The sequence below is a fragment of the Vulpes lagopus genome, chromosome 11, assembly GCF_018345385.1.
Source record: "Vulpes lagopus strain Blue_001 chromosome 11, ASM1834538v1, whole genome shotgun sequence".
Taxonomy (NCBI): domain Eukaryota; kingdom Metazoa; phylum Chordata; class Mammalia; order Carnivora; family Canidae; genus Vulpes; species Vulpes lagopus.
The window spans coordinates 11,095,063-11,119,947 of record NC_054834.1 but is presented as its reverse complement, the minus strand read 5'-3'; the positions used below and the strand labels follow the sequence as shown (position 1 = coordinate 11,119,947).

Genomic DNA, 24,885 nt, shown 5'->3' with positions numbered 1-24,885 from the left:
AACTGATGTGTGGGTCATGGAAGCTCTAGTTTAAGATGTGTGTATGCAAGAAGGAGCAGAGGGAAAAGGAGATTCAAAAGTCATTTAGGATAAATAGCTGAGTCATAACCAAGTTGTGCGGGTCTTTTACGCACGCTAAGAAATTTAGATGTGTTTTCTATAGGCAATGCAAGCCATTAAAAGACAAGCAGTGGAGAAACAGATCTAGATATGTGATGTAGAAAGACTATTCAGACAGCTGTGTGTAGGCAGATAGGAGGAGGCAAGACTGGAAGCAAAGGGAGTAGTTAGCAGGTGTCAGCTGGCATCTGTAAGTGACTGGCATACATAGTAAAAGCTACTGAAATGGGTTTTCTAAAAGAAAATGAATATTCTACAAATCCAGCACATGTCTGTACTCCCTGACAGTCACAGGTTATGTCTTAGAATTTCAGATTTGGTTTTCCATCTCAATCTGCCTTTGAGCTTCAAATATGGACCACAAACACAGAACAAAGTGTAGGCACACATTACATTTGCTGACCCTGCTGTGTTGGTGGGACCACGGTTTACTCAGACCAAAGTGTATGATTCAGTGTCAGCCATGTGAACTCTCCAATAACATGAAAAAACTTATTAAAAATTCTGGAAAGCAGCCCACAAGTACCACGTTTCACTTTCAATTCTGTCCTAATTCCAACCTCCTTTAAAAAGGAAGTACAGGTGCACCTCATTTCACTGTGCTTTCCTTCATTGTGCTTTGCAGCACAATACTGAGTGTTCTACAAATTTAGAGTTTGTGGCAACTCTGCATCAAGCCAATCTATAGGTAATACTGTTCCAGCAGCATTTGCTCACTTCATGTCTTTGTGTCACATTCAGGTAATTCTTTCAATATTTCAGCATTTTCATTATTATCATATTTGTTACACAATCTGTCATTAGTGATTAGGGCTTGCTAAAAGCTCAGATAATAGCATTTTTAGCAATATGGTGTTTTAATTAAGGTATGCACGTTGTGTTTTTAAACATAATGCTATTATGCACTTACTAGATCACGGTATAGTGTAAACATACCTTTTGTAGGCACTGGGAAACTGAAAAAAAATTATTTGATTGCTTTATTACAATATTTGCTTGCCATGGTTGGGAACCAAACCCGCAATATCTCTGAGGCATGCTTGTATTTAATTTCAAAAAGCAAAATTGTTACAGGTCATAGAATACAGAGAGTGGTGTCAACAGTGGGATCCATCTTACCTTAGAGATTCGACTTTCATCCTTCCTCTTGGAGCTCTGTAGAGCTTCCAGGTGGTGGCGAGCACTATCATAGTCCACCAGCTTCCGGCTGCGTTTTGCAATGCGATTCTGCCGACAAGGAAATGCATGCATGGTTACAGACTCTCTTTTTGACTAATAAAATGCTTCCATTGTCCAGAGTAACTGAGGATCTTGATTTGAGATCGAAGTGAACTAGAATTTCAGTAAACAAATGATACCTGGAAATCAGACTATCATGTCCAATTCCTTATGTAAAAACCATTAGGTCAATATTTCTCCTTCCAATAATAATTGGGCTGATCGTGAATAGTTGAAGGTAGAATTTGTAGCAGATATCAGAAAAATTCCAGAACTGATTGAGGGGAGCAATAAACCTATACTATCTTTTAGCCTCTATTCTAAATCTTTAAATGTTCCATTTTGAAGATCATGGAAGAAGACGATATTGGGATTTGGTTTTATAATTCTAGTAATACTCACATCCAACATCAGTTCCACCAAGCAGATTTACTTCCTAAAAGGTTATTTTTCTTAGAAGTGTTTCTCAATCTTTTGGGTCAGTAGAATCACCTGAGGAGCCTTAAAAATATATTGATTCTTAGAGACTCCATTTCCATTTAGGATACAGACAGCTGCAATACAGAATGTCACTCTCATGCTGACAAGAAAAAATCTGGATAATCTATAAAAGGATAAGTCTTCTTGATTATATCAGAGACCTAAGGTCACAAGGCAGCAAAATAATCTGAATTCTTTTATTTAGGAAGAAGGTCAAAGTCCTCGAATAAGAGACAGACAACAAATCATTTGTGCCAAAAAAACAGGGTACAGTAGAAGTTGTGACCACCATATAAGTGGACATGAAGAAGTCAGCCAAATAGCCTATAATGTGTCCCTTTGGGAAGTTGGGTACCCAAGACACAAATTGCATTTATGGTAAGCTCTTTCCTTCAGCTTCCATTGGATGCTTTAAGAAAATCTGGGAACAAGACAACAAGACACTCCCTTGAGATGCAAGTGAGAATGAGGTGAGCTATGGCTGCTACAGGGTGACCACCAACCCCTGCCCATTGCTTGGATCTTTTTCTCTTACAAGGTAAAAGCTTTAGGTTGCTTAAGGAGGGGGCAACAAACCCTGCCCACAGAGACCAAGCAAAGATATACTGCTTAACACACAGGAGGAGAAGCAAAACCAATCTGGCCCTGGGAGAGGATTAGGAAACCCTGTGGCCCCTGTGATATATGCAAATATCACTGTTACACAAGGTTACACAAGGAAGGATAGAAGAAAAAAATCTCTCCTGACTGGGGAGGGGCATAAAACCTTTCTCCAACCACAGTCTGACTCCTTTAACAAGCAGAGGTCTGTTTCCACTAGGGCAGGGGTAGGGAACTTCTGTCCAAGACCAATCACAGATATGAGGCTGACTTTGCTGAAGATAGGCCAAGAACTCTGTCTCTCTCTTTCCCTCTCGAAAAAAAAAAAAGACAGGCCAAGAAAGTATAATAAAAAAGAGCCTTGCCCCCATTACAAGTCCATCACTCAATAACAAGCGATAGTTGCCTACCACTGGAGAGAGTGGGCAAGTGTAGAGAGACAGGCCCCTTCTGCACCACAAGCATACAAGGAACTAAAATCTGATGGGCAGCAAGAATGGGGAGAAAAATTCTCTGGCATCCCAGGACCTACCCTACATGGACCAAAGAAGAGGCAAAAAGCAGACTTCAACCCAAGGGTCTGAAAACGTTATAGATGTTAGAAGATAAGCACAAGGCATTAAGCAGCCCAATTCTAGAGGCATGTGAAAGCCATAGTTCACTGAAAGTTATAACAGTAATAATAATAATAATAACCAACAAACATAAATCCAGCTCAGTTCATGATCAGATAGATTTGTACCCCCACACCACTGGCCTGACAAAAATGTATGCCATTTCTAAGCATTAATATTACTTCGGTCTTCACTATACATGATGTCTGAGATTCAATGTAAAATTATGAAACACACACACACACACACACACACACAAGAAAACTCATGAGAAAAGATAAAGCTAACAACACAATCAGACTCAGACATGACCCAGATGCTGAAAATCCCAAAAACAAAGAATTTAAAATGCCTCTGACTAATATATTAAAGTATCCACTTGGAAAAGGAGAATAACAGACATAAACTTAGGGGTAACGTTTCTGCAGAAACGTTAATAGTAAAAAAAAAATCAAGTGGAAATGGTAAAAATAAAAATTGTATCAGAGAAGAAATATTTCTTTGATGGCCAATTTCACTTAAGACAGCTATGAACAGTGCACTTGAAAATACATCAAGAGAAACTATTCTTATTAAAATAGAGCAATAAGTTGAAAAGTAACAGAATCAAGAATACAAGGCATGTAATACAATATTAAATGGTCTGAGATAGTCTAATTGTAGTTTCCAAAAAATATGAGAGGTTAAGTCAGAAGCAATATTTAAGGAGATATTGTTGAGAAACTTATATAATAATGAAGACATCAAAGTACAGAAACTCACAGAACCCAAGAAAGATCAACACCAAACAATACCAGTCCAGATACTTCATAGCTAAACTGCTTAAAATCAAGAAGAATAAAGAACAAAGGCAAGGATTACAGAAAACTCATCTTGAGAAACTATGCAAGCCAGAATATGATGACATAACATTTTTAAAGTACTGCAAAAGAAATCTGCCAACTCAGAGTTATATTCCCAGTGAAAATACCTTCCAAAAAATAAAGGTGAAATAAAGTCTTTCAGACTGGGGCACCTGGGTGGTTCAGTCAGTTAAGCATCCAACTCTTGATTTCAGCTCAGGTCATGACCTTGGGGTCATGGGATCGAGCCCCACTTTGGACTGTGTGTTCAGGGCAGAGTCTGCTTGGGATTCTTTCTCTCCTTCTCCCTCTGCCCCTCCCCCTGTTCACAAGCTCTCTAAATAAATAAATAAAAATTTTTAAAAGTCTTTTTCAGACAAAAGCTGAAAGAATTCACCTTCATCATTGGAATTTTACTACTAAGGAAAGCTACACACACACAAAAAAAAGTAAGTGCCAGAAATTATAAAATTCTGGTATATATACATGATTTTGGGTTTCTACTTTCATGTTCTTTAAAAGGCAATTGAGAAGGCAAAAAAAAACCCATGTATTGTGTGGTTTATAACATATATAAATTAAAAATTTGTGACAATAATAACAGAGGAAGCAAAGAAAGGACTAGAGATATGTTGTTTATATAAAAGTGCTATGATAGTATTTGAAGTTACACAGGAAAAGTTAAAGATGTATGTTATAGATTACAGAGCAACCACTAAAAACTTAAGTAAAGAGATAATTCTCTCTCTCTTGCTCTCTCTCTCTAAAATAAATAAATATCTTTAAAAAAAAAAAAAAGTAGGGGGCACCTGGGTGGCTCAGTTGGTTAAGTGTCTGACTCTTGATTTTGACTCAGGTCATGATCTCAGGGTTGTGAGATCAAGCTCTGTGTTGGGCTCCATGCTCAGTGGCGAATCTGCTTAGGATTCTCTCCCTCTCCCTCTGCCTCCTCTCGCTGCTTGCATGTGGCTGTGAGTGCACTCTCTCTCTCTCTCTCAAACAAATAAATCTTTTTTAAAAAGAGGTATAACTAACAAGCAAATGATAAGCAAATTTAATTACTCTGAGGTAAGGCCCAAGTATCTAGCCTCTTTGAAAAGACTCCTAGTGGTCCAGTTATGCCCAGCCAGTCCAATCTGAGACCCTTAAAAACCTTTAAATTTTATGTGGTAGGAAGAAGAAAGCAACACTAATATGCTTATGGCATACAAACACAGTCATAACTCAGATCCTCAGCAAGCTATAGTATGGGTGTTGCAGGGATTACTCCCATTTTACATGTAGAGAATTTTGAATTGCATGAGATTAACTTCTAACTTGTCCAGAATTGCTCAGGGTCACATGGGTGCAGGGTCAGCAACTAAGAGTCAGTGCCTCCTTATATCTTGAACTCTGGTGCCCTCACCTGCTTCCCCAGCCCCAGCCTCCTCTTGACTTCTCTGACCTACTCCATCATTCCACTGTCACTCTATTCTAGTTCTCTACACCCCCTTCAGGATCAGTGAGAGGTGGGTTGGGGCAGTTACTCTCATTTGGCTGCTTCCAATCTCTTCACCCTCTACACCTATACCACTTCCAACTGGTGTTGGTAAAAAGCACAGCTTACTCACATTTGCCTAAAGATAATGGGATGAATTAGTCTAGGCAGGATTCAGTGAAGCCATGCAGGGAACCTTGGTGGGTATAGTGTGCCTACGAGGTGACAAAGCTCATTATTTTTAGCAAACGCCTAACTATAGCTTCAGAGGAACACTGTTCTTTGAAGCAGTGGCCTTGTGTAACTCTATGTGACTCTGATAAAGCTCTGCTTCGTGGACTTTCAGGGAAGGGGTCAGGGTGTGGAAGTCTTCTTTAGTATCTTCCAAGATGCAGATATTGATTTTTTGAAGATGAATGTGATTTTTTGAAAGGAGCCACAATTCAATTACTTCCAAGCCTGGGAATAAGGTGGAAGAGTACACAAGATGATCTTTTTTTGTTGTTCAAAAACAAGAAGTAAAATAAATAATATGACTCATTTTCTTGTGTAACTGACAAGTCAGTGCAGAGCAGGGCTTACCACGTGCCTATTCTGAAGGCCGTCACTCACTTTGATATGCACATACCTGTGTTGGAAATACAAATCAATCTTGTTTCCTTACCTATCTCATATTTGAAAAACTTGAAAACAGAAGTAAATCTTTTAAGTAAGGGTAGAGTTCATTCACCTTAGCTTTTATATGGAAAATGATGCAATTCTTATTTAACCACCCAGTAGTAAATCTAATTAAGTAAATTTACTAGTTTAGCCATAGTTTAGTGGAATGGTTCAACTGAAATTTCTTCAGGTTTCCCATTGCACACTGACCTATACAGTAAAAAGTTTAATTTATTGTATTCTTTAAAATTTCAATAATAACCCCAATTTAAAATTCACTTTGGGGGATCCCTGGGTGGCGCAGTGGTTTGGCGCCTGCCTTTGGCCCAGGGCGCGATCCTGGAGACCCGGGATCGAATCCCACGTCGGGCTCCCATTGCATGGAGCCTGCTTCTCCCTCTGCCTGTGTCTCTGCCTCTCTCTCTCTCTCTCTCTCTCTCTGTGTGACTATCATAAATAAATTAAAAAAAATTTAAAAAAAAAATAAAATAAAATTCACTTTGGCGCACTGCTGTAAATATACGTGTAGGTACTTAGGTGTGGCTGCCAAGATAGGATCTAAACTACATTTTACAATAACTGCTCACAGCTGTAAGCCTGCCTGTGTTGATGACAAGCTGGCTCTTATTATAACATTGATTTTAGATGTCAGTGCTGCATAATAAGAACTATAACACTGGGTGCCCTGCCAATCACAGTTGGAAAATTCAAACATCAATCCCTCATGAATGGTATTTCATAGCCCTTGCTGGTGAGCGGCAGTAAATATTTGGAAATTTGCCTGACGTTTTAACTACACATGGACTGTTTGATTTCAATGGAAGTCAAGGAAGTCAATTGTGTTCCACGCTTTGAAAATTCTCCACTCAGTATTTTTAATCATTAGCTCCCTTTCCATCAATAACCCATTCATTACATAATCATTCAGCACTAACTTTACGAAGTGATAGAGTCTAAACCAGTTCTACCTTGCATTCAGTGAGCAAAGAACAGAGACTAATCTAAATGTATCTTCACAGAAAAAAACATCTTTCACTAGAAACAGCTATCCTATCTACCCTCCATATCCAAATGGTTTCCTTTCCTCGTTAAACACTGCTGTGTCCTCAGCTCTCTATCCTATGAAATGGTTTCACAATTATCTGTCTTGGTTGAAACCCTATGTGTACGGTATGATGTTATAAATGTGACTTTAGAGAAAGAGAGAAAGATCATATCAGCCTCTTTGCATGATGCAGGCAACACTATTGTTTGGCATATTGTTTGACTTATTTTTAAGACATCCAGCTAGGTGTCATTATGCCCAGATCTCTAGTGTAAAGATGGTTCAGTCACTGGAGGATCATCTTTGGGCATGACCTCAACCATGGAGCTCAAGAAAAGAACTGCTCAAGCAAAAGTCCTACTGAGTTCTTCACCTTTCTGATGTGGAACAAACTAAAAAGACTAACCAATATCACCTACCATAATTTTATTTAATTAATTTATCTAATTAAAGATTGATTTATTTTTAGAGAGAGACAGAGAGAAAATGTGCATGAGTTGGGGGAGGAGCAGAGGAAGGAGAGAATCCACAAGCAGATTCTGTGCTGAGCCGGAAGCCTGATGTGGGGCTTCATCTCATGACCCTGAGATCATGACCTGAGCTGAAACCAAAAATCAGACGCTTAACCCACTGCACCACCCAGGTGCTGCATCATTTTTTTTTTAATCTATGTTTCAATGCAGGTACTTCTGTGTCCATTTGTCTTCTAAAATTGTATGCTCTTAGAGAGTATGGTCAATTTCCAAATAACTACGGCCAGCAGTACTATAAAAGCTAAGACTATCCATAATTTTTTTTTAATTAACTTTTATTGGTGTTTAATTTACCAACATACAGAAAAACACCCAGTGCTCATCCCATCAATATCCATAATTTTTTTGATGATGCTAAGTTTTTGTTCCTGAAACTGAACAATTTTTCCAATATGTTTTTCTCTGGTCAATCGCATCCTTCATTTGCTTCATTAAACCATACTATGCAGGTGTATTATATGAATAATTTAGACTAGTTGCAAACTGCTTTGAAATTTTCAAGTATGAAGTCCAAGCTTTCTCCTATTCTCTTCTGATTTATTGGGAACTGATTTTTATGGAGATTAAATTACCACTGAATAAACGATATTCTGAAGCAGGATAATGATCCTAAGACTGCTCCATAAATGTTGCAAAGTCTAAGACAAAATGTGGCTGTCTACCAAAGAATCTGAAAATATCCCAAGATGCATTCCCTAGAGGCTAGGGTGTGCAGTCTCACAGAATTCTAAAATTTTTTCAATTTAATTTTTGAATTTCTCAGAAACTTTTAAAAAGCCAACTTACACTTTTAAATTAGGACACCATCATGCAATGGCTTACTAAAGTGTTATATCAAGGGGAATCCGTCATTCAGATTTGTTCTCTGTGACATTTTGCCACCAAGACCTATTCTGATCCACTGAGATTTGTGTCTGGTGCCCCCGTGTTCCGAAATGTACTTTGGATGTTGGCCAACTAGTTGTGAGGTATTACGTATGGGACAAAGGAAATCAACATTGTTGATATGAATGCTGAGAAGTTTCACGATGTCCCATTGCCAAGGCCAGTGCACATCATGGCAGCTAGTGTCCTGGTGTTTGGCAATGGCTACAAAGCAGGCCAGGTTAAAAGTGGAGCTTTGCATCAGAAGTCACCTAATTCAGGCAGTGTAGATGGATGGATGTTGGTTTCATGGCCTTCTTCACCCTAGAAGAGAAGGGCCGCTCTTCTTATCTGGTACTCCTCCTTGAGCAGGAAAAACAACTGGGGGGCAGATCTATTCATGCTACCATCTGTTAGGTACAGACCTGATGGACTAAAACAATCTCTACCTCCTGAGTCAATTCAAAATCTACGATGTTCAATCCTCCACTTATATAGTTTCCTTCAATGAATCTAAGTGTTAAGACAAATGTTTTAGACAGGATATTTTTAGACCCAGTTGCTAATGTATTTGAAATGCGTATATCTTAACAGTTCGATTTGAACCAGAAGATTTTAAGGAGAGAAAAAATATGCAGGTGTGCTCTGAACAGTAAACAAGGAACAATCAGATCTTGCTCTCATGTTTGCAGCGAAGTTTCTCCTTTCCTTGTGACTGCAGTTAATACTAATGGAAATTCTCCTCAAATGCTCTACAATCAGAAGGTTGGAACATAAAGATTGGAATTTTTGGTATCTGGTTTGCAATTTTATATCTAGAGTATGAAAAAGACGTCTGTAGAGAAATAAAAGCTGAAGCAGTTCGCTAAAGGGGAAAATGTGATTTCTGTAGCTATATTTCATTTCAAACTGATAGGAACAGAATAAAACTTCTATGCTTAAATAAATGAAAAGTTACCGTTTTTGATGTCAGCTTGCGGACTCTGAATTCCACTTATCTTTTGCCCACGTTCCAATAAATACATAGAATCATTCCATTCTTCCCTTTATAGACACAAAGTAAAATACCTTTATGTCGGGAAACTGGCCCAGATAGGTATCCAGTGTCAGCAAGGACCCATCCACTAGTTTTTGATGGAAGTCTTCCCATAGAACATCACATTTCTGAGAGAAAAAGAGAAAGCTGCTGAACGATTTTAATTGGATACTTTTTGCCAAACTTCTAAAAAAAAATCAGAAATGGTTAAAATTAGATAAATAGTACTTCCCTGGATAGTAGATGCTAGAAAAAATATGGATTATTGAATAATACAGTAAAATTTTAAGGCAATTAGACTACCCGTTCTAATTGACAGCATAGGCTACTGAGGATACAGGTTACATGGCAAAGATGGACCCCTGATGTCACCATACCTGAGCTGCTCACTCCAAAGTCTTTTACAAGAGAAAGAGAGGGGGGGGGGGAGAGAAAACCACTTTTGAAAACTACTTTTGGGGGCTTACTTTCTCTTGTGTCTTTTTTCACACTTTCAATACTAATCCTCATTATTACAGGTCCTAATTCAAGAAATTCATGCCAAAAAATCCTTAAATCCTCCATAAGAAAACGCTCGTCTTCTGATGTGAGTAGATGCTCTGAACATGTAGCATTCAGCTCCTTCACTACCACAAGAGCCCATTATTTGGATCTGCAACTAAAGATTCCAAAAATCTTGGCAGGACCTATGAGGACCACGGTGGGATGGTAGCCATTTTCTTAAGGAACAAACATCAAAGTGGCATCTGCCACTCACAGAATTTAATGTGATGTTCTGGAAAGCTATTACTGCAAGTTTCTATTATTCCCTTAAAAATTCTTTTCATGATGAATTTTTAATTATACACCATTCAATGGAAATTTATCACACGAGTAAAGCATTTAACAACATGATGTTGAAACGGTATCATTATATTGAAGAAATATACATGAGAAGAGATAATTATTTAATAACTACATTGGAAAGTGGTGTTTGGAGGCTGGTTTTTACCAGATTTCTATTTTGAAAGTTTTATAAAGAGGTAACAAAGCCAAGAACTTTTTGCACAAATAAATCTTTTCATCTCTGTCTTAACAAGATTATGAAGATCAATGTGGGGATGTCAGAATTGTCATGCACCAGCTGAGGGCTGCACTGTTAACCTATCGGTGCATCACGTATCAAACCTTCTCCTGAGCTCAGGCAGCTACATCCCAGAGGTCTTCTGTGCCTCCGTGTTCATCAGTGAGCTCATGTGAAGTGGGCATGACAAACACTGCTCTTTAATAAAGAACTTGGACATGAGAGAAGCCCCGATAGGCGACTTGCTGACACCAGTAATAATCACATGTACTGGTGATGACAGGAATATACAGCCATTAAAATGTGTTATTAGTAGGAAGAATTCTTATTCTCACTTTGCTGATAAAGAAGCTAAAGCCTGAGAAGTTGAAGAACGCACCCAACACCATACAGACATAGCCACCCCTGGTCTCCACCCCACTGGGACTTCTGCAAAGCAAAACATACTCACTTTCTCACTTCCCACCAGCCAGATGGCCCTCAGCTACAAATTGGATTTCAGGTGTTAAGACATGTCTAGGGACAAAGGCTTCTGGAAGTTATATTCCTATTAGCAGGCTGACCGCATCTGTCCTTAGCTTCTGCAGTCCATCAAATGCACCAGCAGCATTTAAGTGAAATATATGCTTTTTGTGCCTCCTGAATCTGCTTTCAAGAAAGGATAGGGGAAGGAAGTGTGCAGGGTTGAAATCAGTACACAGAATCATGCCATGAGCCTGATTCTGCTGCTGAAATGAGCTAAGATGTATAGTAAGAAACAGAAAAAAACACTATTCTTATTTTGGAGAAAAATATTCCGTAACACATAGCTCTCTACCCCCGTAGTTTTATAATCACAGTGAGTTTGGGAGGATCTGGAGGGTAAAACTGTCCGGTGTCTTCTGAGTACATGGTGCCCCCTTTGTGATTAAGTGCAACGTGGTGGCAGCCTGCTGAAGTCCTCCAGGCCTCCCGCGGTCTGAGGTCCTTGCTCTTACCTCGCCAACCATCTTCACATCCTCCCGCCCATACCAATCAGGCTCATAGACTTCATGCAGCGACTCGGTGAGCTTCATTGAGGCCTCTTGCATCCCTAGTGTTGGAGAAAAACAATTCTTGTTGGACAGACATGGGTGAGGCACCTCTTCCACTGTCCACTACTTTTCTCCGGCAGAAACACTAATTCTTTAAGGAAAAATTGTGAAGGCACAACTGTCACTTGCAACTGTAGTCACAACTTCCCATGACTCTCTAACATATCTGATCGTGTTTCTATTATTTACATGATAATGGCACATACTGCATCTTGAAAAAATCAACAAGGTGTCCTGAAAACAACAAAAGCAACGTGCTCTATTATGTATGCTGTTACTTATGAAGCAGCAAAGGACCATAAATAGACTGGACACCTAGGATAACTCATCCATCAAACTGCAGAGCTCTAAAAATAAAACTAATCCTAAATGACTAAATATGAGAAATAAAGCCTTTGACAGAAACAGATTGAAGCAAAATTAACGGGATCCTAGGGCATAACAGCTGGAAGTGGTTTAACAGGCCTAGTCATTTTCAAAACAAAAAAGAAAAAAAGTACTTGTTACAGTTATTAAAAGCTACATATAGAGTTTTGAATCAGAACTCTCAGAAATCTTGGAGTTCTTAAATCTATGGGTCAGAATTTTCATTAGACCTGCATGTGGTGGGTGTTGCGAAAAGTACAGTTGTAGAATCATAGGAAAGGTATAAAGTGTTTTTGTGCAATGCAGCGATAGAAAGTATCACGTCTTTTCCAGTCTTCGCTCTGCCTGCCTTTCCTTCAAAACACAAGAGGGTACAGTGTGCATTGGGTGGAGCAGCACAGGGCTGAGAACAGTCCACGGTGCCTGCTTTGGCTGGTGACTTGCAGAAGCGCCTCCTCTGGCACCAAAGCCTCCTTAATGGCTGGAAGCAGAGACCTGGCCCAACTGGTGCCTTGGCTTTGGCCACTAGAGGATATGAAAGTTTCCTTAGAAACGACAAGCATCTCATAAACTTAATGCCCATGACTCCATGATGGAAAGTTTTCATGAAACTGAACGCTGCAACCATCTAGACTCAACCTGAAGCTTGTGGGATTTAAGGGAGTCGCTTCAGAGTTCAACTATGGGAAAAGGACAGAATAAAAGATGTCTGCGGTGATGGAGGTATGTCCTTGAAGAGTATGCACAAAAGTCAGCATGGTATTTCATAGAATGGTTTCTCTCTAGGCATGGAACACCCCTACTCTCTTTCCTCCAATAACATTCAGATATAGATTTGGTCTTTGCACTTGAGAAGGTTGAAGGTTTTCAGGCCACAGGAAGTAGGAAAGCCTGCAACCCTCTCTCCACAAAGCACGTCACTGGGCATGCAAAAGGATGCCCTTTACAACACGCTGTACTGCCCACACTGGCTGAAACGACCAAAAATGAAGCCCCAGCAGTGATGGTATGAGGGCATGTAAGTGTAGAGACAGCCAAAAAATAACACAAAAACCTCCAACGGTCCCCCAGCACTTTGAATGCAAGGCAGTGAGAATGTCCCCTTTTTAATATATTTTTTTAATATTTTATTTATTTATTCATGAGAGACACAGAGAAAGGCAGTGTCCCCTCCTATTCGGGTGGTCACTGCTGAGGCAGAGCAACATGATTTCCAGGGTCCGTATTCACCCTTCCCCAAAAAACAAGCAAGCCTCTACTAAGAAATGTACCCCTCAAAAATTAGCCACTAGTTGACACCGCCCCCCCCCCATCATTCAGAGACCAAAAGGCTTCTAAAGTTTTCCCTTAAATCTGTCTTGAGTCTGGTGGAAATTATAAACAGCTGGGTATGTAGGTTCTGAAGGTCTTAAGAGGAAGAAGAAGAAATGATGGTGTTGTAGGACAAATAACCTTTGTGGTGAAAAATAAAACTGTGAATGTAAGCTTAAAATAAAATTATATAAGGCCTTATTCATGGAGGCTGAAAGCACAATGTTGCAGTAAATACGTCTCCTAGCAGCCAAAAATAACTACTAATTGCTGCTGTGTGGATAAGTAGTGATGGAAAATTTGGAAAGACTCCATTTTGACTTGGAAATTCTTTCTAGAACACTCCATAGGAAGTACTTGGATGGATACATAGGTAAACAAGATACAAGCTTTGCTCTGAAGGGACATAAAAATGGCAAAGATTTTAAAGATTCTGAACCTACTCTGCTGACAGAGCATAAAGGAAAAAAAAAAAAGCTAAAACCCAAATTCCCTCCAAAGTAGCTTCACAACATCAAAACAGATTAGATGTTAAATGCTACCTCTGGCATTTAATAATATCTATATATCCAGTATTTTCTTAAAAGATTAGTGATTTCCAAAACTGCAAGACAGGTGCCTAATATCACCCGCAGAAATTGTTATTTACTACTGGATAGAAACCACTTCCCTTGCTTTAAAATTTTGGACCTTCTCCAAGGCATTTACTGCAACATCCTCTTTCCCTTTGCAACCAAATTTGTGAGCTTCTATTTTCACCCTCTAAGATTTGTTGCAGAGATTACCCTGCTACAAGAGTCCTCTTTGTACAGCCTGAGGGTGTATGTTTTAGTTAAAAATAACATCAGCTAAAATACATTATGACAATAACCAGCAGCAGCTATAAACCATTACAAGAGTATCTAAAATATTGTAAGTTTTTATTCATTATTATTTAGAAGAGAGCTGTTTAAGAAGCCAGCAGTTAGCTCTGAGGAAAGGATAGGAAGTTCTCCTAGAGATTCAAGGAGAGCAAACACGGGAGCACGAGTGGTGGGGGAGGAGAGGCAGAGTGTGAGCCTGCTCAAGGACAGTCAACTCTACCACTGGGTCAGTCATGCTCACACATAGCAAGTCACATACAACAAACAAGTATTGATCCCACCATCTGGGCCATGCTTCATGCAGAGAAAGTTCTTGCATGTTCATTTTTCCTATGTCTGGCCTCCACTGCCACACATACCAGTGACTCCTGATTCCAAATCCCTACAGGCAAATAGAAGTGGATCCCTATAACTGCTGGTCAGATCTTAACAGGTCTTCTTGGAGCCAAAATCGGTAACCTTTCCAAGACAAAAGAACACTGTGGAGCCTTCCAAGGGACTTGCAGAGGAGTTGTTTCAAAAACATCATTGTGTAGTTGGGGGAATCCATTCCTAGAGGGTTTTGAAATGGGCTTCTAAAAGCATCATTGTCGTCTTGGCTAATTCAAAAGAAAATTAGAACAAAATGAAATGGTTACAGATGTTTAAGGGAAAAAAAGCAAGGTAAAGCCTTTTTTCTCACCTTGCATTGGCAAAACTACCTCTCCACCATTTTTGTTTAACTTCTGAGTCAAAAGCATCTTACCAGTAAGTATGAATGTCATATACATCATTATGAGAATACTATTGCTATGAGGTAAGAAGCCATATATGAATGTTGCATACAACTTTAGGACTTGCATTGAATCCTAAAGTTTTCACCTCTCTGCCATCTATTTACACTATATTCCTATTTACTAAGTGGGAGGGGGCTTCTTTATCTAGTGCTTCATTAATAAGTCAGTATCTGTTCTGTTTCTGAGATGTTCCTTTTGTGCGTTAAAAAAGTTCAAAATTAAAAAAAAAAAAAAACACCTGGAGATACTACTGGTACCTCAACACTTCACATGCCTGAAACAAACTCAGAGCTTCCTGATGAAACCTGTTCCTACTCCTTTCCTCAATCCTCATGGATGTCACCCAGTTGTCCCAGTTAGAAAACTGGAAGTCATCCCACATTCATCCTCCCAAAGTGAGTATATCACCAAGCCACACCAATGTGTGCCCCTTGCTTCCATGCCCACGGCCACTGTCCTGGACTGGATACCCATCATCTATCATTTGGATTAGATGAAATAATCCATGTAAATGGTTGACCAAAGTACTTCTACAAAGCTAACATTCAAATGTCAGCCAACATTATGAAAAATATTTTTTTGAAGGCGTTGTGGCATAATAATTAAAGCCTCTGTTAAAACTTGGTTCCAACACATTTCATCTGAGTGACCATAGGTAAATTACCTCACCATCCTAGGCCTCAGTTACATTATTTTTAAATGACAGTACATGCCATGGCCATAGTTAAAATTATATGAAATAAGATCATAAAAGCTTATATCAGTGCCTAGCACAGAAGTGCTCAATAAATGTTAGCTTTTTTCACTATCCTTATTAAACACTGGACCAGACTTATAAGAAGTCTTGCTGCTTCATCTCCTCTGGCCTGAATCCCTCAAAACCACAACAACTATTTTTCTAAAATGTTAATCTGATCACGTGACTCATTCTCTGGCCTACAATAATGTAATGACTCCCTTCCACACCAACAGACTAAAACCTCAATATGATACGATCCATAAGCAAACCTATCTCACCCTCATTATCTACTTGTTCCCTAAAGAGCCTAAGCTTCTTCCTGCCTCCTGGACCTTTGTAAATGTAGTTTCTTCTCCTTGGAAAGTCCTTCCAGCACCAACCTTAGTCTGGGGCATATCTGATCACCTGATAAATACTTATACTCCCTTCCTGGGTCCATTTAAGCATAAGTTCCTTGGAAGACCCAACCTGGTCTTCAGGCCCTCAGGTGGAGGGGGGTGGTTTCGTCCTCTGTTGTGACCCGCATTATACACAATCCTGTTAAAGTATGTATTACTATATATATTTGGCCTTTTTGTTTATTTGGCTTTCTCCCTATCTCTGCTGCCAGCTCCGTGAGAATAGGCACTGTGTCTTGTTCAACTTTGCCTCTCACTCCCAAAACAGCATTGAGCCTGTAAATGGGGCTCAATGCAACATTTCCTGCTAAAATAAATGAGAACATACCTTACAAAGCCCAAGCATCAGCAGAAATAATAAGGACCTACAGAGGTGAATGGCACCCAGAGATCAGTGATAATAATATGAAAGGCAACCCTATTTCCCAGGGTGTTGGTGGTAGAGATTTGGAGGGCTTCTGAGAGCAACTGGGGCACTTTATGGATAAAGACGATATTCTCACCACTGACCCTGGGACCAGACCCAGGAGTCATCACTCTCCAGGGCCAGATCTCCTTCCTCTGTAATGCTGCCTGCTTTACAGTACAATTAGTTAGCCAATGTTCTTTTTTTATGAAAGCCAGAAAAACTGACCATAAAAGCCCTTTGAAAATCCAAATTATGATTTATTTAATGCCTACCCTTTGTCTTTCATTTTTTCCCGAAAACTCAAATTGTGCCCCAAGGAACACGAATGCTTGGTAAGACTTTGAGAAGAGAAAAGCATTCCATAGTCACATACCTGGAAAATGCTGTCCATGCCATAGGGCTTCTGGAGATTACATTAACATTTTAAGGGCCCTATAGTAATTATGCTCTGTAATAACCTGTTTGAAAATTTATTCCAACCACCCTTGACCAAAGTAATTTAAACATAGGTCTTTTTAATGGAGTATCATTTGTTAAGAAAACATGTTGAGGGATGTGACCATTAGCAGTGGAAGCAGGAATACAGTCTGCAACATCAAAAGGCTAATTTCATGCTATACCAGTGCCTCTCTGGAGCTAACTCTTCACTCAGTAAATTCTCCTAGACCACATTAAGGAAAAAATGTATTCCAGTCTTAAATGTTTAAAACAGCAATATTCCTACTAAGGATGTAAAACTAACCAAAATATATAGACAAAAAGACAAAAAAAAAAAAACAGCAACAAAAAACAATGTACTCATTCATTTAACAAATTTATCCACAGTATTAAAAAGCAGGCAACATTGAAAAAAAATCAGCCAACATAAAGAAAATCCTGTGGGAGTGCCTGGGTGGCTTAGTTGATTAGGGGTCCAGCTCTAGATTTTGGCTCAGGTCATGATCTCGGGGTCCTGAGATCAAGCCACATGTCAGGCTCCGTGCTGTCTTCCTCTGCCCCTCCCTCAACTTGTATACATGTTGTCTCTCTCTCTCTCTCAAATAAACAAATGCATCTTTTTAAAAAAAATCCTGTACTGGAAATAATATATGACATATTGTGTTCAAATACTAAACCAATAGTAAAGGAAATACCTAGAGTGCCTTCTATTTTCTGAGTAAACTGTTATAAATACGTAGGATTAATTTTTTTAGAAGAATTAAGTAAGAGCTCTATGAATTTGTGGAAGTTCTCTGAGCCTTACTTCTTTACCAATGTAAACTAAGACTGCCATTTATCATATAGCTGTGTGGGGTGGTTACAAAGAGGTAATATGCCTATGCACAGCCTAGCACATAGGGTGTGCTCATTCCAAAGTACCAATAGTAAATTATCATTACCCCCTGTACAGATGAACTCTAATTTGTGAAACCAATGCTTTACCAATAGCCAATATCGTTCAAAGGCTAGATAAGACAATGGTAAAAAAAGCAAGGCCACATAACATGAATGGACCTAGAGGGTATTAAGTGAAATAAGTCAGACAAAAAAAGACAAATACTGCACGATTTCACTTATCTGTGGAATTTAAGAAACAAAACAAATGAACAAAGGGTAAAAAAGAGGCAAAATAAAAAGACTCTTAAGTACTGAAAACAAACTGGTAGTTGCCAGAAGGGAGGTAGGTGGCGAGTTGGGGGAAACAGGTAAAGGGAATTAAGAGTTCACGTATCATGATGAGCACCGAGTAATGCATATTGAATGTTGAATATTGTATTGTACACCTGAAACTAATGTAACGTTATATGTTAATTATATTTCAATTAAAAAAAAAAAAGCAAAGCCTTAGGAGATCAGAGTATGTATCTTGGTCCTGCTGTTAACTAGTTCATGACCTTGAACAAGCTCCTTAACCTCTCTGGACCTCACTTTTTTTATCTGTAACATGAAGATGATATGAGTATCTGCCTCAGAGGCATCATGAGAATTAAAACTCTATGCCTGACCTATAAAAACTTAAATATATTTTAGTTTAAAAATCAATTCCACTAATGTTTTATTATTATGACTAAATTTTTTTATTATTAAGATTATCATTTCATTATCTATCAGTATCTTTGTAAATAATTTCACACATCCACAAGGAAACAGCTAGAATAAGTTCTTGGAACTAGAAGTGCTGTGTCAAATGGCATGCTCCTCTCTCTCAAAAACACACATTTAGAGGCTTTTGCCAAATTGCTCTTTAGGAAAGCTGTCTTACCAACACTGTATAAAAGGGGTCTGCTCCCCACAGCTTTTCCAACGCTATGTATTACGGTCTTTTCAATTTTAATGTCTTTGAACATTTGGAAGAAAAATGACAGTGTCCCATCTCCCTTTTGATTTCATTTAATATTCTTTGATTGTCCATCCATGAAAGTAAGTGAAGCTATTTTTGAAATTTGAAACTACTTTTCACACTTATTACTCATCTACCAGTTCTCTGACTAATTTTCTCTTTATACATTCTACCTATTTTTTTTCTTTTAACCAACTGACATTCGTCTACTGTACTTTAACTGAGGTCTTAATATCTTAGCTCGCTTTCACTAAATGTGTTGTCAAAATAATTTTTAAACATATACGTAAGTTTGATATATTTATGAGGTCAAACGTCTCAATCTTTCCCTTTATGGCATCTGTCTTTTGGGTTGGCCTTGTAAAGACCTTGTTGTCCAAGGCTAGAGACTAAGTCGACTGCATTTTATTCTAGTACTTTAGGACACTTCTTTGTATACATATTTAACTCTTTAATAGATCTGTTGAGAAGGAGGGAGTAGAGAATGAGGTAGAGAATCTTACTTTTTCCTGAGTATTTCCCCTGTTTACCCAAGACCCCTTGCAGATGTCCAACTCTTCCCCAACTAATCTTGAAGTCTGCCTTCACATCCATGGGTGCACCCAGATACAGTGCAAAGAGCTGTGTAATGTATAGCAGGCAGGAACAGAGCACACCTCCCTGCCGCCCTCTCCTCCCTCCATCACCTCATTTCTTTGCCTTGCATGGCTGAGGCCTGAAACCAACATCATGGCCTTTCTGTCTCTGTACAGTGACACGGCTGCAAGCACAGCTGGTCCCCACAAGTCACAGGAGGTACAGGGCCTTGGTTTCTGATAACCCTCCACCTGCCTCTGCCATGGATCCTTGCTCCTTCCAGCTGGAGGACTTAAGTGTGAGTCTGTGAGTATTGTCCTCTTCGGTCACGTTCTCCCTTTAGGCTATGAACTGGCTGTAGCTTTTCTTAAAGTCTCAAGCTCACTCTATCTCACAACGCTTCCTAGAAATCTCTGGTGTGGGAGGCACTTATTCCTTGTTTCCAGCATAACAGTAGACATTTTTTTTCCTTGTATATTCTGATTAACATTTCAATGGGAATTTGGGAGTGGGTGGAATGAACACCTGTGCTGAAGCACTCATCTTGCGAGAAAGCCAAGTGACTTTGTAATTAACACTTAATCCTGCCACTCATGAATTTCAAGAACAATTTGTGCTTGGTAACAACATGCAGTAAACGACTCACACACATTACCTTTGATAGCTGCTAAATATCCCCGGAGTTCACGCTGAAGCCTGGTACCCTCTGCCTGAAAAACACACAAACAGAGGGATGCTAAGCATCTTGTCTATATTTTGCCTGGAAACATGTGAGAGGCAATAAGTCTCAGAGTTATTATTACCAGAGGCTCATTCTTGAAAGAACATAAATACGTACACACAGACTAAACAAGGCACCTGTCAGTGTAGAAATTTAGAGATTTTATCCAGCTTAAAAGGCAAGTAAGATTTTGCTGAGAATGGAAACTATGACCCACCAGACAGCCTCCTCCATATTCAAGAGCCAGCAAGTCCCTAAATTTTGATGCATGGACGACAACAGTAGGAAACTGATCACCACTGTTGAATATGGTAGCTACTAGCTACATGTGGCTGAGTGCTTACAATGTGGCTTGTCCAAATGGAGATGCACTATAAGTATAAAATACCAGATTTCAGAGACTTAGTTCCAAAAAATCTAGTTAATAGGCTTTATAGCAATTACATGTTAAAATGCTAATATTTGGGATATATTGTGTTAGATAAACTGTATTATTAAAATTGATTTCACTCTTTTCACTTTATAAAATGTGGCCACCAGAAATTTTTAAACTACATATATAGTTGGTGTCACTAAAACAGAGAAACTCCGACATCCTAAATTTTGACATATAATTCTTTGTCTTGGTTTGGATTAGATTTAGAAACTCTGAGACTAAGATTAGATTGCAAGTAGTGGAGAAATGAGGCAGGAAAGAGATGAGCATCAACGCAGGGTGTGTGATCTAGCAAGTTAGCACGGTGGGCAACAACGCAGCCTCAGTCCCACTGGGGAGCTCTGGGAAAAAGTGTCAAACACCCTTTAGATATTCTAACTGGGGAAGAGGGGAAGTAGGGCAACCATCTATCAACTCCTCTCAGTGTTTGGGTTGAGGGCTGCTCCTGGAGAATGCCAGAGAAAGCTCTCAGGCAAAGAGCTGCCCTCGCTGGCAGTAGCAACTAAATCCAGTAGGCTCAGAAAGGGTAGCTACTAGGGCACTACAATTGAAAATATTTTTTAGGGACACCTGGGTGGCTCAGTGGTTGAATGTCTGCCTTTGGCTCAGGGTGTGATCCCAGGTCCTAGGATCAAGTTCTGCATCGGGCTCCCCACAGGGAGCCTGCTTCTCCCTCTGCATGTGTTTCTGTCTCTCTTGTCTCTCATGAATAAATAAAATCTTAAAAGAAAAGGAAAATATTTTTAAATATGCATTTTAACTGTATAATCATTTAACAAACTTACAGAGAGCTAGCACACAGATTACTCTACCTCGATTATTAATAAAATAGCAACTATCATCATCATATTCAATTCAGCCAGCATGTGTTACCATGTAGCAAAAAAAGCGGGGTATGTAGGGTAAAAAATCCTATTTCCTTCAGTAAATTGCAATCTAATGGAGGAATTGAAGTACTGAAATAAAAATTGCATTCCAAAGCTGGCTACATTTAAGTCTACAGTAACCATTCCAAGCATTCAGGGATTACAAAGTAAAGACAAAATGCCCATCATATTTAAAGATAGATAGTGATTAATACAAAGAAGCTCTGAAAGGAGTATTTAAAGACTATGGCCAGACCTCACAAGGGCTTCTGGATGAGACTATTTTCCTGTATGGTAGAGTATATATAGTGTCTTGATATGATTTAAAATCAAAACTTTATGTTCCCCTTGTTTTGCTAAACCATCTGAAATACCATGTGAGGCAAACAGCCACAAGTTACATTAAAAAAATTTTTTAAACATTCTAGATTTCCAAAACAGCAAAATAGACTTGGAAATTGCAGGGAAAGGATGAAGAGAATGAAAATATTGATGATCAACAATTGGCTAAATGTAGAGGATGAAGAGGATCCAGAGAAAAAACAGGTGGAGTTAGGCTGAGGTCCCTAACACCACCACAGAAAGTATTTGGGGAAGAAAGAAGTAAATATCTACTTAATATCTATGATCTGACAGGCACTGTGTCAGATTCTGAGTATATAAGCTGAAAAGATAAGGCTGCGGGAAACTGTATCATTGTCAAATCTACTCTGTACCTCTTTACCAGATCTGATTTGGGGGAGGACTACACTTCCTGCCCATCAACATCAGTCTGGCTGTGGGACTTAGCCAATTAAATGCGAGTGAAAGAGGTACACCATCCTCCTGAGCGGTAAAGAGCCATCACACAGTCCTACCATTTCTTTCCCCTCTACCCTGAATCCTGTAACGTTCCAGATGTGGGCTGCTTCTCCAGACTGGATGGAGGAGTGGAGAGGACATGGAGCACAGTGCCATTCATAATTTTATGGGTGAGAAATAAACCTCTATTGCTGAAAGCCATGGAAGTACTGCTACTACAGCATCAACCTGCCCCAAATGGCCTGTGAAAATGGTTCACCAACAATAGTGGAAATATTGACAGATGGAGGAAGCTGCAATCTAACAGAAAAAAAGTCAATAGAGTTAGCAGCAGAAAAGCATGAAAGGCATTTACAGAAACATTTCAGAAAGTAAATCCAACTGGAAGGATTAAGGATGAAGTGGATGGTTTAGCAAATGGAAGCCCAAGTGCTAGTCAAGTGATGGAAAGAGATGGATAATACTGAGACAGAAGAAGCGAGGCCCAGAATCCTGTGTCCTAATAGATGGCAGATCATCTGGAGAAAATATTTGAAATCAGACATGTGACTTACCTGGAAAGATCCAGACCCAGATCAATCTAAAGCTGACAGCCCTAAAAGGTGCAATTAGGAGGTTCTGAATCCCCTAAGGCCATGTTTCTCAAAATGGGTAAGTGTACACCTCAAGGGCATTTAATGGTCTGTCTAGGGCACACACAATACACTTAAAATATATCTCCAGAACATCAATTTACTAAGGTTGGAGGGGAGTGAATGAAGAAGATATTATTCTTTATAACCACTAGCCACCTGTTATGATATACAAAGAAAAACTGCATAGAGATTAAAGACAGAACTGCATAGATGTCTCCTGTTTTCAGCTGTCCACTTTAGAGCTATGCTCTCCCACCCTTCAAGGTCCTTCCCTGCAAGTGTGCAAGGAACAGAGCGAGGCAGGGCTCATTTCTCACCCAGAAGGATGCTTTCCCTCCAGAAAGCCACACAAAGTTTGCTGCAGTGTTATGACTCACCACGCCATTCAGAGTATCTGGAAATAGAAAAAAAGTAGCGGGGAAGGGTATTCTTTTCCCAAATATTTAAGAGATAAAGCATGTCAAGTTAATCCCAAATTGCCTTTTCTTTCCAAACAAGAGAGAGAATGAAATAATTCAGGATTCACTCTATACAGGCTGCATTCACCTAGCCCAAGGGAAACAATAAACATTTTTAAAAAATGAAATAAGAATCCCAGAAGAAATTTTTTAGATATCTAAAAGTGTCAGAAAGTTCAAATTATACAATAATGGCTTAAATAGATGAGTTCAATTTAAGCAGATAAACTGAAAAGCTGATTTAAATAACTTTCTTCTTTCCAATTATTAAAATTTCTAATTTTCCTTCATGACTATTAAGGTTCATAAATCATTTGTAATAACCATATTGAATTTCATCTAAAATTCTGCCTGAATCAAAAAGGTAAAAGGCTCTGGAGAGAAATTTCTTACCTATAATATGCTACAGAGTAGCTCTTCTGCACAAAATCTATTGCATAACAAAATTTTCTTAAGGTCATTATTCTATATGAATCACAGGGGTTTTAAATTAGAAATAAATTCTTACAGCAATGCTAAGATTTCCCTGCATCTGAAATTTGTTCCATATTCCTCTGAAAATTATCATTTCAGTAATTCAGCCTTCAATTATGTATTATGCAGAAAACAGATTCAAAATATACAACTTACAGCTACATGAGTGTATTTCCCCTATTTCTTGGTGTTGTTCTCTATCAGGTAAGACAAAATTATTATTCTAACTTGTGGTCATATTTTCCTCAGGGATTAAGGCAACATGAGGCCAAGTGAGTCTATTATAATTAAGTTGTCTGGTTGCCAACTAATACTCCCTCTTGGACAATATCTAAGGATTCACGCCTACAGAATTCCTTGCCCTGGCATATGGTATAATAATGTGGCTCTGGTGTTAGAGGTTCTTCATTTATTTTTTCAGTTGAATCATTTATCAGTGTCAGAAGCTGCTGCTTCTCCAGCCCAGACAATGTCGGGCTTCACTTTCTTCCCACACAGCCCAAGGGAGTCGGCCTGCTTTTCCTTCCTCATTAGAGCTACTCCTACCCACACACTCCCTTGGGTGTCACACTGTTGTAAGGCTAGAGAGAAGGAAACTGTCTCCCTAGTTCCCTGCTTCCTAGCTATCCTGAAAAACAAGACAGGGTCATATTGGGTTTCACCGTGGAGATAATAAAAAACCAACAGGCATGCAAAAAAGTATACATGGTTTTAAAACCTTACAAACATCTGAGAATCACTGCCCCTAGTCAAAAAAAAAAAAAATCTCTTTATTCCCTTGCTGAGTGATACCTTGAAGCTGTTGCTTTCTTCCCTTACTTCTGTAAGAACTACTCATGATAGCCACGTCCTCCCCAAAGGATTAGAGTGAAACTTGAAATATAATTAAATAGTTAGAGAAAGAACACTGCAGGTACACCATCACCGAAGGTCTCAGGTATCTGTTACTCAATGCAAAGAAATCACGTTCTATACTTAATTAAATGTGTTTCCAAATTGTTTGACACCAAATTGGTCCTCAGTAGAACAAATGCCTTAATTATTTGTACATATATCTTGTCTTGGGGTAGTGGTGGAGAGGCAGGGGAGGAGCGCCAGTGCCCAAACATGC

General features: G+C 39.1%; 1 protein-coding gene across 5 annotated transcripts in view; it reads right to left on the bottom strand.

Moving 5' to 3' along the window:
• AMPH (amphiphysin) overlaps nt 1-24,885 on the bottom strand; it is a 220,821-nt gene that overhangs the window by 76,383 nt on the left and 119,553 nt on the right. For 4 of the 5 annotated variants that reach the window (XM_041773241.1, XM_041773242.1, XM_041773239.1 and 1 more), the window contains exons 3-6: nt 20,039-20,093; nt 11,530-11,624; nt 9,522-9,617; nt 1,240-1,347 (exon numbers count right to left, since the gene is read on the bottom strand). In XM_041773241.1, the coding sequence (XP_041629175.1) occupies nt 1,240-1,347; nt 9,522-9,617; nt 11,530-11,624; nt 20,039-20,093 (354 nt within the window). Of the gene's footprint in view, nt 1-1,239; nt 1,348-1,740; nt 1,794-9,521; nt 9,618-11,529; nt 11,625-20,038; nt 20,094-24,885 lie in introns of those variants that run through there. The other variant, XM_041773243.1, reaches the window with a different exon arrangement.